General features: G+C 38.8%; 2 protein-coding genes across 2 annotated transcripts; one reads left to right on the forward strand and one right to left on the reverse strand.

The window, feature by feature from the left end:
- Positions 1–5,676: 5,676 nt before the first annotated feature.
- Positions 5,677–8,554, reverse strand: LOC136241748 (uncharacterized). Its single transcript, XM_066033046.1, has 10 exons — positions 7,514–8,554; positions 7,268–7,402; positions 7,056–7,216; positions 6,803–6,886; positions 6,699–6,752; positions 6,609–6,647; positions 6,454–6,555; positions 6,076–6,171; positions 5,975–6,021; positions 5,677–5,923 (listed from the first exon to the last, which is right to left on the reverse strand). Exons 1-10 carry the CDS (start codon positions 7,533–7,535, stop codon positions 5,806–5,808), a joined length of 858 nt encoding a protein of 285 aa, XP_065889118.1. The 5' UTR covers positions 7,536–8,554; the 3' UTR covers positions 5,677–5,805.
- LOC136241745 (propionyl-CoA carboxylase beta chain, mitochondrial-like) lies at positions 8,516–17,000 on the forward strand. Its single transcript, XM_066033041.1, has 17 exons — positions 8,516–8,732; positions 8,775–8,894; positions 9,598–9,666; positions 9,781–9,837; positions 9,906–10,172; positions 10,286–10,352; positions 10,407–10,452; positions 10,882–10,956; positions 12,370–12,451; positions 12,896–13,019; positions 13,194–13,301; positions 13,503–13,603; positions 13,957–14,055; positions 14,885–14,927; positions 15,095–15,418; positions 15,470–15,529; positions 16,800–17,000. Exons 1-17 carry the CDS (start codon positions 8,583–8,585, stop codon positions 16,919–16,921), a joined length of 1,914 nt encoding a protein of 637 aa, XP_065889113.1. The 5' UTR covers positions 8,516–8,582; the 3' UTR covers positions 16,922–17,000.
- The last annotated feature ends 366 nt before the right edge of the window (positions 17,001–17,366 follow it).

Raw genomic sequence — 17,366 nt, forward strand, 5'->3', positions numbered from 1 at the left:
CTAGAACTGTACTGTATATGTGTTTGTAAATTGCAAGTCTAAGGTTGGTGACCAGTATGCTATATTAGTTGTGCAGAGTTGGTATGTGACCACTGTGAATACGAGGAAAAGTTAGACTTTTGTTTGTACATATTGTACTTTGATTTATGTATTTGAAAAATAATAACTCAGCCATTTAGAATTACTTACTGTATAGATTTCACTATATAGTAGTGGTAAATCTTAGCAGCAGCAGCAGCAGCAGCAGCAGCAGCAGCAGCAGCAGCAGCAGCAGCAGCAGCAGCAGCAGCAGCAGCAGCAGCAGCAGCAGCAGCAGCAGCAGCAGCAGCAGCAGCAGCGGCAGCAGCAGCAGCAGCGGCAGCAGCAGTAGCAAACATATCTGCATGCATATTCAAGGATAACCACATACTGCGGTCAATAATTATTTGTAATGTAGTACTCTTTCCCACAGTCAGGCTATTCAGTAAAATGGATGAATTTTAGGCATTTCAGGACCTGGTTCAGTATAGAATTTCTGGAAGCAATATGCCAATCCAGATGTAGATGCAAGATATATATTTCATACAGAGCATAGGTCAAGAATAAAGAGGTTCATCATTTATCAATGCATGCTCGAATAAAATACTGACTGTACTATTAGAGTATTTGATCACTATCCAACTAGACTGTAACTGTCCATGGATCAAGTTGCCAACTGGACTGGGATTTTTCCGTACTCTACACTGCTGATTTTCTGATATCCTACTTCACAGACTTTCAGCACCCTTCTTTCAGTGGTTTCAATTTCAAGCCTAATTCCTACAAAATATAATTTGAACACACTCTCATTGATTGCTAGAAGAGTTTAGTTCTTTCTCGATATCTTTTCATTGCCCATGCTTTAGCAAGTTTAAACCAAATAAATATTTAAATCTGTCTATCCACAAGTCTGTTACATATATATTTGATTAGCAGAGCCCACCTGGGGCATGAAATTAATACAGGTCTTCATTTAGGAAATGACTCAAGGTGGGGGAGGGGGAACATCTATGAGTGGGCAATAATTAAAGATCCACGTGTTCATCCTTATATATGCCATACACTATAGGCTGGTTGACTGGTACAGTTACCTCACAACTAGCTATATACCCTTCCTTACAAACAGGTTACAGTAATGGTCAGCTGAGCAGGTAAGGGGTCCCCCAAGGTTCAGTATTGGGACCTTTATTATTTATTTGTTATGTGAATGACATGCCTGATAATATTAAGTCCACTTTAAAGTTGTGCACAGATGATCAGTGCTCTTCTGTACAGAGAGATTCATTCTCCCAAGGACAGTAAAACACTACAAGAGGATATTAACCCGCTACAGGAATGGGCTGAACACTGGACGACGAAATTTAAGCCTGTCACAGCATATTTCATACACAAATACTGACTGTATTTATTCTGTCCATGTTTAGGTGTTGGAACTAATAGTCCAAATTTTGTCACAAGTAGTTTTGTGTGCACTATATTGAAAGTAACAGAGCATACATAAGGTTGAAGTGGATCAAAAATGGTGACCGATGTTTTTTCTTATTTCCCCTTTCTGCACTTCATCCTAACTTATATGCTCATGAAGGAATGTATGTTCTCACAGTTACAGAGACATTTTAGTATTTAATTATGTGTTCAGATGAGTCATACCATGTTGCTTGAGGTATGGTTTTTACCATTAAGTTTTAGCATATAATTAATATGTACCACGAATGTATTGCTGTATGCATACATACACAAGTGTCTTATTAGGATTATTTACACAATCTTAACAGTTTAACTGTCAGATATGTAAATAGTAGTGTGAAAGTTGGAAGTTGCCAGTGGTTGCTTCTTGTTTGCAAACACACTAGCTCCATTAGGCCTGAGCCTATCAAATGAGTTCCTCTTAACTAAATGTATAGTCTAAGCTCGACATACACCCCTGTAGCTAGAACATTAGTTTTATCCTTTGTGACTTCACTGGAGATATATTGAAATCTAGTGTTCTCTCCATTTTCAATTTTTTTTCTGTGATAAATTTATCTGATCGAAAATCATTTCCCTGTCATCCAATTTCTAGGGATTCAATAGTATTATTTATCAGCATAAAATAGGCTTTACAATATCATACAGTATGGTAGTACTGTATAGAGGTTTGGTCTTTTTTGGCCAAAAATAGCTATCACGTGCACCCTTGTGCTCCTTTCATCATTTTCATGACTGCTTGGCAGTATTGGTTATGTATATCAAGACCAAAAAAATGCCTGTAGAGCGATCCCAAACCCTTCCAACAAGTTTCCGTGGAATTTTAAATATTTCCTATTTAATGGAATTTTCTGCTGACTCACTGATGTCTCCAGTCAAGCATAACTCAACTGGTTAAAGCTACGACCTTGATTCCTTCACTGTTAAATGTCACTTTGGCCTAAATGTGCCTTTTTGTCAGCCGCAGCAGCTACAGTACATACTTCATGGACATACCATTGTCCTCCTTTGTGTCCCATTTCTGTGTAGGAGTTGATTCACAGTTAAGCATGGTGGCTTCAGTGGAGTTGGCTATCATGAGAATTGTCCATAATTCCATAGTGACTGTATTGAATGCAGAGGCACTTCTCATACTGTTCTCTTCATCTGTAACACCGTATAATAGGTAGCTCATACCTGAAAATGTTGTGGAATGGCCACTTCTCATCTGATAGTCAGGGTGCATGCATTTACTTTCCGTAGTGATCGGATTAATTGCAGAGGGACATCTTGCTTGTACCGCTCTTCGTTTGTAATGTTGAATAACAGGTAGAACAAAGCTGAAAACAAAGCAAAATGGCCACAGTACTTTCCAGTAATTGATAGTTAATTGTTTATTGGAGCACACATTAAGTTGCTTAATTGGTAGCTATGTCTAACTGCAGTGGAAACATACTTCTCTTCGATGCAGTATATGTGTTGGTTCACCACTCATAAATGTATTCTGTGATCCCTATTTATATACACTTACATTTGTAAACAATACAGAAGGGGAATCCAAGGATGTTAGAAAAGCACAATTGGGTTATTCATGTTCAGTACACCACTACATAACAGATTTATCACAAAGCATTTAAATGTTGCTCTAATAGAGTATTTTAACCTGATCTTTTATGATAATTTATCGCAGAAACTACTATACAAAAATTGCATATCTTCTCACTGGTCCCTAGCACTTGCAATTAAACCTTTTGCTGGCAAGAAGTCAATGCTCAGATGAAGATCCAGATCCCAGCTGGTGTGGTTCCTTTGTGTCATACCATGTTTGGATGGAAGACCATTAATGGATTGGGGAGGGCTGTATATATTCAAGTTAGGGCTTTAAACTTCTTACAGGTGCTAATAATAGTGTTTGTTAATGCTTGAAATAATAAGCTAACTTGTTTATAGGCAAAGAGAGAGATGACAACCCCACTCAATGTCAGATAAGCTTTAGCTCTTTAGTTAATAAGTTCAAAACACTCTAATAAAACATTCAACTTATTAAAAGCAGTCAGGTCATATTGTCCACATTGTACGCAACTAATTGCTCCTAATGCTGTATGAGATGATGAAATGGTACTGGATGGGTCTTCACAAAATGAGTGGACAGTTGTGCTCTTTCCATCTCAATACTTGACCAATGTAGGTGTCATGCAATTGCATGTTCTTTAGTTGATCAAATGAGTATCCACATAACAGAGTTACCGTATATAGCGCTATCATACTGTGAGGCTCTATCACACTGCTGGTATGGTAGCCTTGATGGGGTATCTGTATTACCATGCTTCTTTCCAGGGCGGTGTACAATAGAAAACAGGTACTCTACAAAAATTTCCAGCCATCGTGCCAGCTGTCCTTGGAGTTGCTAAACTGTTGCAGCCATGTAAGAGCAGTATAATCTGTACAGATAGTGAGTGGTGGTTTGTTAACAGGTACTCCTGAAATGTTGAACAAATGCAACAACAGAAGGAAGTTCTTTGTGCGTCACATAATAAATACGTTCTAGTAAGCTAAGCTATAATAGATTACTTTCTTGTGAAAAGACAACACCAGTCCTAGCATCACTAATAGTATTAGTATCAATAATAAATGGCTGTGATATATTGCTCAGTAACAGTAGCTGTTCTAATAAACTGCTGAAATCAGCCTCACATTCAATTTCAGATGTGTGAAGTTTAATTTTTTTGGGTGGCATGTATTAAGTTAGTCAAGAGCTTATGGTAAATATGATATACCCTAACAGAGCAGTCACTTCTACTACAACAACTGAATTTAAAAAATGGGATATACTCATGCTGAAATTGCTCTGAGATTCAATCTTAAATCAAAAATCTCTAGGGGCATGCTCCTAGACTCCTTAGGCGGCGGAAAGGGGGAGGGAGGGGCTTAGCCCTCCCTCAGAATGATATCACACCGAAACTATCTTTCTTGAAGTGGGGCTGAAAACCGTGATAAAGATCGAGATACTCTAATAGAGCAGTCACTCTAATAAAGTAGTCAGTGTGTAGCGAGCTATGTAAGGATTTTTATGTAGTTTATCAGCTAGAAATGGTAGCTGGTGAGGTGGAAAACTCTTGTCAGTTGGTTGTGACCTTTTTTTTATTTCTTTTTTGGTCTCACCTTACCAAACTATAGAAATAAGTCTGGGTCAGCCCAGCAGAGCCCCCCCTCATATCAACTACTTCCTCCGCCGCTGCTATAGACTCCCTATATTGCTATGCACACTAAGGTATGTCTTCCCTATAGTGTATATCATAAACCATATATAATTATGTCAAAGGAGTACGTCACAAACTATTTAGTGTGAAGTACGTATGGATCCAAGCAATAAAAATTAGTGAAACAAGAGATGAATGATGGTATTGCAGCATAGCTCGGTGGGAAATCCCTACTTTGGCATTGAACAAATAACATGCCAACGTATAGGGATTTTCTTACAGAGCCATGCTGTAATACCATCATTCATCTCTCTGTTTCACTACTTTTTATTACTTGGATCCCTATGTCATTATCATAATAGTATTACACATTATCATATAGTCCAGTACATTAAAATGTATAACTTCAAGCAATTGTTAAGGCAGAATTTTTGATGCATGAATAAAGGGCTATAACTATATGTCCTACACAAAACTTTTGAAACTGAAAAGTATGGGCACCTGGGGTCTGGGGACCAGTGTAATATGGCCACCTCAGGACCTCACCCTCCTACTCTATTCAGTGCATACATTAACTTTTATTACTGGTAAAGTGAATAGATTTTACATTACCTACTTATAGCTATAGGTACAGGTGGTGTCTCCCTGGTTGGTGACACTGAGTGTGGTGCTCTGCTGGAATCCGGTGGTCCACTGCAGATCAAGTCATGATAGGTTGGCCTTTTCCAGCCCTTTTAGGTACTTGCCCCATTTATCAATTTTATACTCAGATATTTTCATGTTAATGCACCTAGTTCCAGTGCCTATCATTAATTGATAAATTAAAATAAGAGATTAACTACTGCCTCCAAGCAAACAAATCACGTTCAGTCAGCCAGTATCGAAAGACATGCACACCATTGAGTCACAGATAAACCATGATGTACGATAGATATTACACAGAATTTGTATGTATATTATGGTGTGGCCACTAATCATTGCATATTATTTTGAGCAGCAAATTTTCTTGGCTATTCCTGTTACATGTGTGTAACACAATTGTGCCAACTGTATACCCCAAAACTTCCATAACATGTAATACAATACATGTATTTCATCTTAAAAATTAATAGTTTTGCATACTCATGCAGTCAAGTGTTTCTTAAAAGGCAACAGTCATGATGAGGCCAGCAGTAAACATGGTAATGACGAATGAAGCAACAATGGTAAGTAAATCATGATTAGCTGAATCATCTTGAACTTTACCACTGGTGTGGCCACTAAATACATACAATAATAGGTTATTATTTCAAATTGTATACATAACTAACCTTGGAGGTGGTTTTTCCTCAGGTTTCCATGGATACATACACAGCACCTATTTGTGAAAACAAATCTGTAGGTTTGTACCAACCCACTTAAATTAGCTAACCATCATGTCATCCTTGTCCACTGCACATGATGCAAGCTCTGCGCAGCCCGCATCCTCCATCTTTGATGCTTCTCCATGATCAACACATTCACATGCCTATGTGTCACAAATGATAATATAAATATTATGTGTGTGTGTGTGTGTGTGTGGTGGGTGTGTGTGTGTGTGTGTGTGTGTGTGTGTGTGTGTGTGTGCGTGTGTGTGTGCATGTGTGTGTGTGTGTGCGTGTGTGTGTGTGGGTGTGTGTGTGGTGTGTGCGTGTGTGTGTGGTGTGTGCGTGTGTGTGTGGTGTGTGCGTGTTGTGTGCGTGTGTGTGTGCGTGCGTGTGTGCGTGTGTGTGTGCGTGCGTGCGTGCGTGCGTGTGTGTGTGATACGTACTTCATCAGCACAAACCATATCATCATCGACTGCACTGCTGTTGTTGTTATTGTTGATGTTGCTTCTACCACTGAGTTGTACTGTGTTACTCATCACTATATCCTGTAAATGTACAAAACACTTACAACTGTATATCATCGTTTTAGGCTACATACGTCATCTGTGCCTTCACCCATGCTTGTTACTGAATCAAGCTGTTTGAATAATAAATGATACATACTTTAAGATATTACATAATTCCTCACATCCATCACTTCATCTTCGGGCATCTGACCCAACGCACTATGTCTGGTAGATACCTGTGAAAATATTACACAGTCACATGATCTCACAAACTATATAGTTGTACCTGGTCATGATCAGTAGAAAGATTACTACTTTGAGACTCCAAGGTGTTACTGGATGGAGTATCCAGTATTACTACCTCCATGGACTGTATGAAAGATAGAAATGGGTCACACACATTTACATTTGTACCAATGTTTTAAAATACTCTAATAGAACGCACAGCTAAAATACTCTAATTGAACAGTCACTTGTACTGTTCTGATGATAAAACGTTTACAAGTTTCAGAGTTTGAGGATACACTGATACACGGTACCTCGTCACTACTGCTGCTGTCATTATTAAGTGACAAGAGTGGAGCAGATGTCTGTTCCAGCTGGCGGCTACGCTTTCGCTTAAAAAGTGACGTTAAAGACAGGAGACTGCTGCGACCAGGCTTCTCAGTGGTTCTCCGCTGTTTGGTGGAGGATTGGACCTCTGTGATGTAGCGATAATAATCATTAAGTAGTTACCAAGTTATAGTCTCACCGTTCTTGTGCTTACTCGATGGCAGGAGAGCAGCAAGACTTCGTGCAGACCGCTGTCGCCACTTGTTGAATTGCCTTGAAAGGCCAGACAGCCTGCCTGAAGAATCATTAGCAGCTTTCTTCCTCTTGAATCGATCTAAAAAGCAGTGAAAAGGGAATTAGGCGTTTGCCAGCTGCATTTTCCGCAAGTCACGTGCATCAATATAGCTACACACTCCTTTCACTATACAGTAACATTGAAACATACCCAAGAAGTTAAATTTCACCATATTTGGCGCTTTAAACCGACAAATATCGCACACACACACACACACACACAACACCGATCACAACTATAACCGACGCTATATAACGATTACGTCATTTAGCATGACAATACGTCAAAGCGTTCCTAGCTCCCGAAATAAAATAATCGACGCGTTCCTAGCTCCCGAAAAATGTACTAGCTAACTGCTTTTTGGTCGCAGATTTTTTATTATTTTTTGACAGCTATGTTTTTCTGAAAGTACCTAGTTGGCAGTATATTAAAAATTATGATGTTTCATATTCATTTTACGGTGGATGCCATGTTTTTGGGGCAAAAATCAGTGGCTTCCATTCAAGAAAATAGGCAATCGTGCACACTAAAGTAAGACTACAAAAATCGCTATGCTGAGCAAGTGACTTAGCCAATTAAGAGCAGGAATAAAGGATACTGGATTAACTTTACAGTAAAAACCAAAACTATGTGACTGGAATTAAATGGTCCTATTTCTGTTTCCAAGTGATAGCCCTGGCTAGCGCCTATCCGGCGATGAGCACACAATGACTACGTCAGTCACAGCTTCCTTGTTTTTGCCAGCAATCTTTGCCTCGTAACTCATGTAATTACGTTGACCATATAACAGTGAGCCAGTCAAGTAATTGTTGTCATTAAGTCAATTTTGGTGGGTACCACCGAGTCACTTTTTATTAATTATCAGTGCATGAGGGACTCCTCTCCCGCAATGCACGCATGCAGTAATTAGTTCAACACTATCTAGGGGACACTCTCCTGTTCACTAAAATATGTAAAAGAGAGTTAAAGAAATGAGTTTTTCTTAGTTGTGTGTGGGTGGGCCCACAAAAGAAACAAATGGCGAAATGATCTGCATGGCTATATACAGTCTATGCATAACTAAATAGAGGGCATCGCTGCATCACACCGAGACAGCTAAAAAGCAAGGCTTCCGTACCACCCTTGACATCCAGCCGCAATCACAACAGCAACACGAGATACAATAAGGATCACGAGATACAACCTCTAAAAAGAGCACACCATAGTTTTGTTTAAGGGGATGCAGCGGTTATTCTCCTCCCGGTGTGGAATCAGTCGGGCCATACGCCATGTAAGGTATTCTTCTAACACCTCGAAAGAGTTGGAGTCGCGAATAGAACGCGCGTTAGTTGGAGGAGGCAAAGATAGGATAGAAGCCCAACATGGAAAGGTATGAAGAAAAGTGTATGACTTTATTTTAATTACTAAACAGGGACGGTTAACTGCAAGGGAAAGAATCAAGCTTCTAGTTGACGAGGGTAGTTTCAGAGAGTATGACATGTTTGTGGAACACTCCTGTTCTAACTTTGGTATGGACCATCCCAGCAAGAAGGTAAACAAGCTGCAACACATTTTACCCTAGTATATAATTATACATTAGCAAGGGTTGTCACAAGTGCAGTGCTTGTAGATCTAAAGTCTACAGAAAGTGCTGGGGTCTGTACAATAGCAATCTTGTACATGCTGTATGCCCATGGTGACTCGACAAAACCATGCACTAATATGGGATCGCCTGTTATACAGCATTATAGATAAATAATGTTATGAGAACACGGAAGCCATATGTGCTACCACAAAATGACACCTTGCATTGTAAGTGAAAGTTGTGAAGAAATGGGACACAGGAGGTCCATGATGCATGCATTTTACGTACTGCGGTATGCCAAAGGGTTGAAGTGACGTAACAGTGAAAAAATCATACCCTCGGTGGTTGTCAAGCCATACTTGTCTCAAGGCATCAGACAGTTAGTTAGTCAGTCAGTCAGTAATTTAATTTTGTAGGAACTTATTGGAAGTGTTTCGGCTACTCTGTAGACACTGCTTATACCTCAGCAATACTGCCAAGGTGCCATAAAGGTGTTGTGAGGCTGGTTTTGTTTTGGCCAGAAAATCCCAAACCTTAATATACTTTATTGAATGAGAACCTTAATACCACCATATGTCAAAAAGTAACTTGGTACTTGGATTACTGGTAATAGGGACAGTATATTTCACTGTTTACGTATATGAATTGTTACCATGGATGTTTTGTACAGTTTCCAGGTGATGGGGTGATCACAGGACATGGGTTGATCAATGGCCGAAGAGTGTTTGTATTCAGTCAGGTAGGTACGAACTCTATATGATTGTTTGTAGTGTACTGCGTTGCTTTATTTACTGTTTATTTGACAAGAAGAAATCCTGTGCAATGTGTAGATTTCATTTGTTTGCTTATCTAGGATTTTACGGTGTTTGGTGGAAGTTTATCCAGCATGCATGCTGCTAAAATATGCAAGGTAGGTGTGTGCGTGCGCACACGCATTATAGAGTACATACAGTAGTTAGGTTGTTGATTAACTTCCAGGTTATGGATAAAGCAGTTGATGTTGGAGCTCCATTGATTGGTCTAAATGACTCGGGTGGTGCACGCATCCAAGAAGGCGTTGATTCACTAGGTGGATATGCTGACATCTTTCTCCGCAATGTCATGGTATCTGGAGTGATCCCACAGATCTCACTCATAATGGGACCTTGTGCTGGTGGTGCAGTATACTCTCCTGCCATAACTGACTTCACATTCATGGTGAAGGATAGCTCACACATGTTTGTGACTGGACCAGATGTTGTGGAGGTCAGCCATACTCTATATGATGCACACTGTCTTCCTGTTTACATGTATTGTAGTATGCAACAAGCCTTTGTACATGCATGCTATTGTAGTGGTCTGTGTATTGGTTGGTATAGCAAGTTACGAAAGAGAAAGTGACTTTTGAAGAGCTGGGAGGAGCAATAACCCACACAAAGAAGTCAGGTATGGCTGATACGTTTTATTTGTACATGTAGTATTTGATTGTGTTTGTTACAGGTGTAGCTCACAAGGCATTTGAGAATGATGTCGATGCACTATCTCAGTAAGTACTCTGCACAATCAGCTCTTGTGTATACTGTATTGCAGTCTAAATTACATCCAAGTGAGTGTCATTGTATGCTGAAATAAGTTGGCCACTTGAAATATAGGGAAACCTGTCCATTCAGGTCACTGTGTCCATTGTAGTACAATGTACTTAGCTCTGATATGTACACTTAAGAAGTGAATGTATCCACCCCTGCATAATACTTAAGGTCAGAAAATTATGACCCTATAGTGGCCAAGATGGACGGGCTTTGTGCTACCCCATTGACACTACTGGGCTATACTTGCTGTAGCAATTCCTATGCTAGTGAGAAGTTCTTTGTGTTGTCATATGCAGTCATTATAGAGAGGATTTCCCACAATACTTTTAGCATCCTAGTATACATTCTCTGTTGGACATGATACTTCATGTACTGTGTATACACAGGATGAAAGAGCTGATTGATTTCCTTCCACTGAACAACAAGGAGAAGCCTCCCATTAGACATACTGATGACCCATTGTAAGTTGGATGTAGTAGTGAAGTACAATGGCACCGGTGTCCTTATTAGAGAGGTGTCCTGATTTCAGAGGGCTGTATGCATGAGACCATGGACAAAAAAAAGAATAGGTGTCCCATTTTAGGGTGCCCTATGTTGGTCTTCCGAGTAGTTACAAAGTGTCCTGAGTACAATGAAATTTCAGCGTACGTAATAGCATATAGCATATGCTATTGGCATAATGTATTTTGTAGACTGGACTCATGAACTAAGCTGAAGACAGGGTCTTAGCAATAATCCAGCTCTTCTAATGCTAGAGACCCCATTATTGAGCTACAAAACTGCTGATACTCTTCTTCCTTACATGTCACAAAGGTTGCACATGCACTAATTTATTAGAATATTTATTAAACACGTGTACTCAGAGGAGGTTGGATGCACTATAAGCGCTACTTAAATATATTGCTCTTAATTGCATTCTTTTCTTTGGTATTTCACATGACCCTCAATAGTCGCAATACTAAACTGAAAAACTATGGAGTTCACTGTGGTTCATTAGATATTCAGATCGTCCTTCATGTAGGCTTCAAGGCTATGTACTTTGTTTTCTCAAGGCACTTGAGATTCAGTGTGAAATTACTAAATTGTGATTTGATGCATTCAACTTCACCAGACTTGTTTGTATAATGAAACAACGACCCTTCACTGCGTTACACTGAGATCGCCGTATTACCTTCTTCAATAAAACTGATTTTGCGTAATTTATTTTATTGGCACTTTAAACTCTGGCTTTGTTACCAGCCAAATCAGCGGGGTTTGCTGGGGATCGCCACGCCGTCAGATTTAGGAATAAACACAAACTTTCAAATGCACTATAGTTTTAATAAAATTGTCTTGAAACGAAGATATTCCAATGAAAATGTACAGCTCACGTGAACGCGTCCAACCTCCTCTGATGTGTACTAGTAGTGATAGAGGCTATTGTTGTAGTGTAGATCTATTCCTTTGTTGCTCCAGTACTTAGCACTAGAGGTTAGGCTTTAGTGGTGAACCGCTGAAAGTATTCCTAGTTGCATAACCATATAGTCTTGCACCACTCACCTGCTCAATATTGAGTACCTATATACCTGCAGGTGTACATTCATGGATAAACTGTGTAAGAGTAGCCATGTGCCACCCTACAAAGGTATAACTCAATTACTGTCATACGTTTTATAATATTCTAATAAATTGGTGTACGAGAAAGAGCAGTACCGGCAGGTGTACAGTAGCTTGGTGGTGTCATGATGAGAACTCTCACGGACTTTGATAATATTATAGCAATCCTGCTTGTCAAAAGTTGTTAATATAAACACATTGGCTATAGCTGGTAGAACCCTGCAATAATATAGTGTGTTAATTTGTTATGTGATAAATTTACTGTCTTTCTCATGCAGTAATCGGGCTATACCAGCTCTCAACTATATCATCCCACCCAGTGCTAACCAGCCATACAACATGCTGGATGTTGTCAATGCTGTGAGTAAACATGCAGAGGTGTATGTATTGTATGGTAGTGAAACATGCACACACCTGATCACTGCATTCACCTGACAATTCTTGCTGGTAAATGTAATGGCTGGTGTAATCCAGACATCAAAGTCAGTGTTTAGCAAAGTGTTTTAGTAGATCTTTCTTAACTGGAAAGCAGACGTACTACCTGTCAGTGTTTTCCATCTGACGTTTGTAGAGCTTTGTACTTGATGGGGGGCCAATGTTTGATCCTTGTGTAGTGAATTTTGCAAGTGTTTTTTTGTGATTACATTCTGCAATTGATACAGTACATCTGATTTGTAGTTTTTAGTGCTCATTGTACTCTCAAAGTGTACTTGCTAACATTTGTGTACTGTTCTGAGTAATTTCTGTGCAGCTGTTATACATTTGGAAATGTACAATGAAGTTGCTGATATTGTATGCTTGTAGGTTGTTGATGAAGGAGACTTTTTTGAGATAATGCCAATGTATGCCAAAAACATTGTTGTGGGGTTTGCCAGGATGAATGGTCGACCAGTTGGCATTGTAGGAAACCAGCCAAATGAAAAGGCTGGTAAGTTATAACTCAGTAGTGCACATAATACTTTTGTTACTGTGTTCAGTTATTGACTGTGTTGCATTGAGAGTATATACGCATTTTGTCAGTATTTTCGAGGTTTGTTTGGATTTATGATGTGATAAGAATTTTGGCCTGGCTATGTTGATTTGTGGTTTTACAATTACACAGGTTGTCTTGACATCAATTCATCTGTGAAGGGAGCAAGATTTGTGAGGTTCTGTGATGCCTTCAATATTCCTTTAGTGACATTTGTGGATGTGCCCGGCTTTCTACCAGGTATGCATGTATGTAGTTTTATTGAAACTGTTTATAGTAATATTAAGTTGCAATTTTGGTTCCAAAAATTCCCATTCGTGGTAATACTTTTATTTGCTAAACTATATCAGCTACAGTTATTCAGAAGTGTGTTAATTACATGTATCCTATCTTTGTAGCATGTAACACAGTACTTGACTCTCTCTTTCTCTTAAATATTAGGAACTGATCAAGAATATGGTGGAATTATTCGACAAGGTGCTAAACTTCTGTATGCGTTTGCAGAAGCAACTGTGCCAAAGATAACTGTCATAACTCGTAAGGTACATACGTTCTTAAATGTTTTAGTCAACAGGCATAATTGTGTATGTGTATGTAACAGATATCACTGCTTCTTGTTGCTATTACTGTTTCTTGTTGCTATCACTGCTTCTTGTTGCTATCACTGCTTCTTGTTGCTATCACTGCTTCTTGTTGCTATCAACTTTTATAGGTGCTGTTTACTATACATTCAAATACAAAATTAATTTCATTTACTCATTTGTATTTTTGAGAGTGTGAAGAAAATTTGGGAGTAGGTAGTCTTTTTATCCTACCTAACATGCATATGAAATTTAATATAATAGCATAGCTTTCCTTTTTGTTCTATCAGTCTGTCAGTATGTATTGCTACTAGGCGTATGGTGGAGCTTATGATGTGATGAGCTCAAAGCACATCAGGGGAGATGTCAACTACGCATGGCCCTCTGCTCAGATTGCTGTCATGGGAGCTGAGGTATGGAGAATATAACTGCATTGCATGGGAATGGAATTGTTGTGTAATGTGGGAATGGAGTTGTGTGTTAAAATTGTAACCATGACAGTGATGAGAAATGATGCCACAGTTGATGGGCAGTCATAAATTATATAATTCACATTAATAATGTTGTATATGTGTAATGTTGTATATGTGTAATGTTGTATGTGTGTAATGTTGTATATGTGTAATGTTGTATATGTGTAATGTTTATTTTTTTGTCTGTATTGTATGTTTGATTGTTCCAAGTCTAGTCCTGATTTGTTTAGACATGAACGAACCACCGGGTGCATTTGAAGCTGTGGTATCTTTGCTGCTATAGCTAATGATAAAACTGCAAAGACTAGACTTTGTCTGTGCGTCTATCTGTGTACTGTATTAGTAATGCATACTCTTTCATGCATACATACATACATACGTACTGTCATGAAATCAGCACTGGTTTCTCTGAGTTATGGTTGTGTGTGTGGTATATGTGTAGATAATGTATTTGTTGTGTACTGTAAAGGGATTTAACTGTCACTGCCATATGAGACACATAATACACATCTGAGTAATGGTTGTACGTGTTTTAATACACTGCCTCATGAGAGCAAAGCAGATTTTCTGAGTCATGGTTGTATGTATGAATCTACTGTAATTCCTTGTAACTTGAATACAGGATGCTCTTTGCTAGTGTACCTACTGTTAACCTTGGTACTGTGTCTAATATTTTGAGTGGATATGTACAAAACTATGTATTTTATAATTGGCATACAGGGTGTTTGTACATGACAACGAAATGATTGACCTGTATGTTCATTTCTAGGGAGCTGTGGCTATTTTGTATCGACAAAAGAAAAGTGCACTAGGTAAGCACTCTGCTTATTGTATGTAGTTGTGTATGTACAAAAATTAATACAATGTGCACACACAAACACACACCGCACGTGCATGCGCACGCACACGCACGCACGCACACTGACTCACATTGCTTCAGCAAAACAATTTAAGATAACAATAATTGTTGTCTCTTCAGCTGATTCAGACTTGTCAGACCTGTCCACAGCCAGCACAATGCTCATGTCCAAACTACAGAACAAGATGCCTAAAATACTAGTCCATGGTGTACTGGACTCTCCATCAGTCAAGGCTCTACTCTACGAGAGTGGCTGTCTCACTGACGAGGAGATCGCTAACTCTGAGGCTACCAAAGACTCTCAAAGATCTCAGTTCATTTCTTCTGTGTTGCAGTCGAAGAGCGAAACAAAATTCAGGGAATTGATACAGTTCTTGATTAGTCGAAAGGATCAAGAAGAATCACAGAAATTGTTACTCATCTTTTCAGACAGTCTTAGTAAAAGTGAGAGGTCCTTAACTTTTAATTGTGTGTATGTTTGATATGTTTGTGTAGTTGTGTATGAGGTGGAATATGAGGACACACTTTGTACACCTTACCAAGCTGCAGCTAGGGGTAAGTGGCTATATATGTGTGTGGGTTAGTGTAGTGAACATGCACCACTAGTGACTATACACGACTAGCATTTTTTTAGTATGAAAATTCATTATGGAAAATTCATGTGACCTAATTTTAGAAAACCATCGATATATGCACAATAGTACTTTTGTAATAAAACGCATTCAAAAAACAATGGGTAAAAAATGCAAGCTTCAGAAAAACATTTACGCAAGTTTTTATCACCTTGCTGGTCGATGAATTGACACTCCAGTGGATAAATCCTGGGCATCATCATGTTCCCCTATTCATAGGGAGTTCAAAAATCCTTGTTTCATCTTCATACACAGGTGGGTTTCTAATTTACAGACGTTTGTTTACGTTGTGGTGACGAAAGAATTTACAATGATTTTTCTTTAATGAATCCGCCTTCCGGATCACAGAAGAATACCTTTGGCAAAACTATACCTTGGTGGATTCACAAATTCATGGCGAATAAATGAGCAAAGATTCAACTTTGTACGCTGTTGTATCAGTAAGTTATGATGGTTTATGTAAGCGCCTGTAGATTATTTTCTCGATGTCTTCTGTACATATTGATCTATTCGCTCGTCCGGGTGTCTACTGCTGTATTTCACACACTGCTTATCTTATGAAGCTGAAACTTAGCTAATCCATTCCTCTGTCCCTGTAGACAACAAAGTACCAATAAAACGAATTTTGATAAATGTGCGTATATCAACGGTTTTCTAAAATTAGGTCACATATCATGATGATTTTTTAATGGATTCACACCACTGCGAAGCTTTCGTACAAGGCTTGCTGTGCATGAAAACATTTTCATAGCGTTAGTATGCATATTATACTTTGATCTTTGAAGACAATGTAGATTGTAAGATCCACTAAGATACCTACTAGCAGGCCTTTAAATTGAGCATTGTAAATCTTTTGATCATTGATATGCTATTCTCTCCGAAGCATATTGCAGGCTAATAGCCCATGGGTGTATCCATTCATTGCTAAATGTCTTCAGGGAACCTTCAATCTACTAAATGCTGAATTCAATAAACAAGAAAAATTTTCTAGTGATAATACAACCACTAACCCCCCCACTGATTTGCTTTGTACACATGTGTTTGCGTACCACTATGCATGGATTGTATGTACTGTATGTGTGTGTGTGTGTGTGTGTTGTATGTGCGTACGTGCGTGCGTGCAAAAAGTATGTAATATGCATGTGCCATGTACGTACAGCATTACTTCAAAAATGCTAATCTACTTGTTTCAGGTTTTATTGATGATATTATTGAACCCAGCAACACACGCAAGCACATCTGTGAAGATCTGAAACTTCTAGAAAACAAACATCAACACACACACTGGAGGAAACATGGAAATATTCCTCTATAGGAGCTAATGGTGTTTTGTATATTGATAATTTATATAAAATGTTTTATTATTATATTATATTACTGTGCAGCAATCAAAAGATTGTAACACACAGGTGTGATACCTAAGTTATTACAAAACTCATTAGGGGTAGAGGAATTAATTACATCAGCAGGGAGTTGGTTCCATAATTTGATGGTTGATGGGAAAAAGGAAAATTTGTATGCATTGGTTTGTGATAGTAGCCACTCCTTAAACTTGAAAGTTTAGGGGTAAGATCATCTGTATGTATTTTGTAGAATGTCGATAGAATACTGCTACTGAAACTGTAGGCTAAAAAAACGAGCTCAAAATGATTACCCGTTCAGCCATGATAACATAGCGGTATTTACCAAATACGGCGCGAAATAAATTTAGCGTAACCATCTAATGCGGCCGCCCCTCCGATTAATTTCCTATTAAAGGG

The sequence above is a fragment of the Dysidea avara genome, chromosome 12 (genome assembly GCF_963678975.1).
Source record: "Dysidea avara chromosome 12, odDysAvar1.4, whole genome shotgun sequence".
In the NCBI taxonomy this organism is placed as follows: Eukaryota; Metazoa; Porifera; class Demospongiae; order Dictyoceratida; family Dysideidae; genus Dysidea; species Dysidea avara.

Excerpts from the sequence above, each read along its gene's own strand:
- LOC136241745 (XM_066033041.1), top strand. The coding sequence starts at position 8,583 with ATGCAGCGGTTATTCTCCTCCCGGTGTGGAATCAGTCGGGCCATACGC. Across the intron at positions 10,453-10,881 it reads GATGTCGATGCACTATCTCA|GATGAAAGAGCTGATTGATT; the intron begins GTAAGTACTCTG and ends GTGTATACACAG. Across the intron at positions 15,419-15,469 it reads TTCAGACAGTCTTAGTAAAA|TTGTGTATGAGGTGGAATAT; the intron begins GTGAGAGGTCCT and ends ATGTTTGTGTAG.
- LOC136241748 (XM_066033046.1), bottom strand. The coding sequence starts at position 7,535 with ATGGTGAAATTTAACTTCTTGG. Across the intron at positions 7,217-7,267 it reads ATCGAGTAAGCACAAGAACG|AGGTCCAATCCTCCACCAAA; the intron begins GTGAGACTATAA and ends GCTACATCACAG. Across the intron at positions 6,556-6,608 it reads TGGGTGAAGGCACAGATGAC|GATATAGTGATGAGTAACAC; the intron begins GTATGTAGCCTA and ends GTACATTTACAG.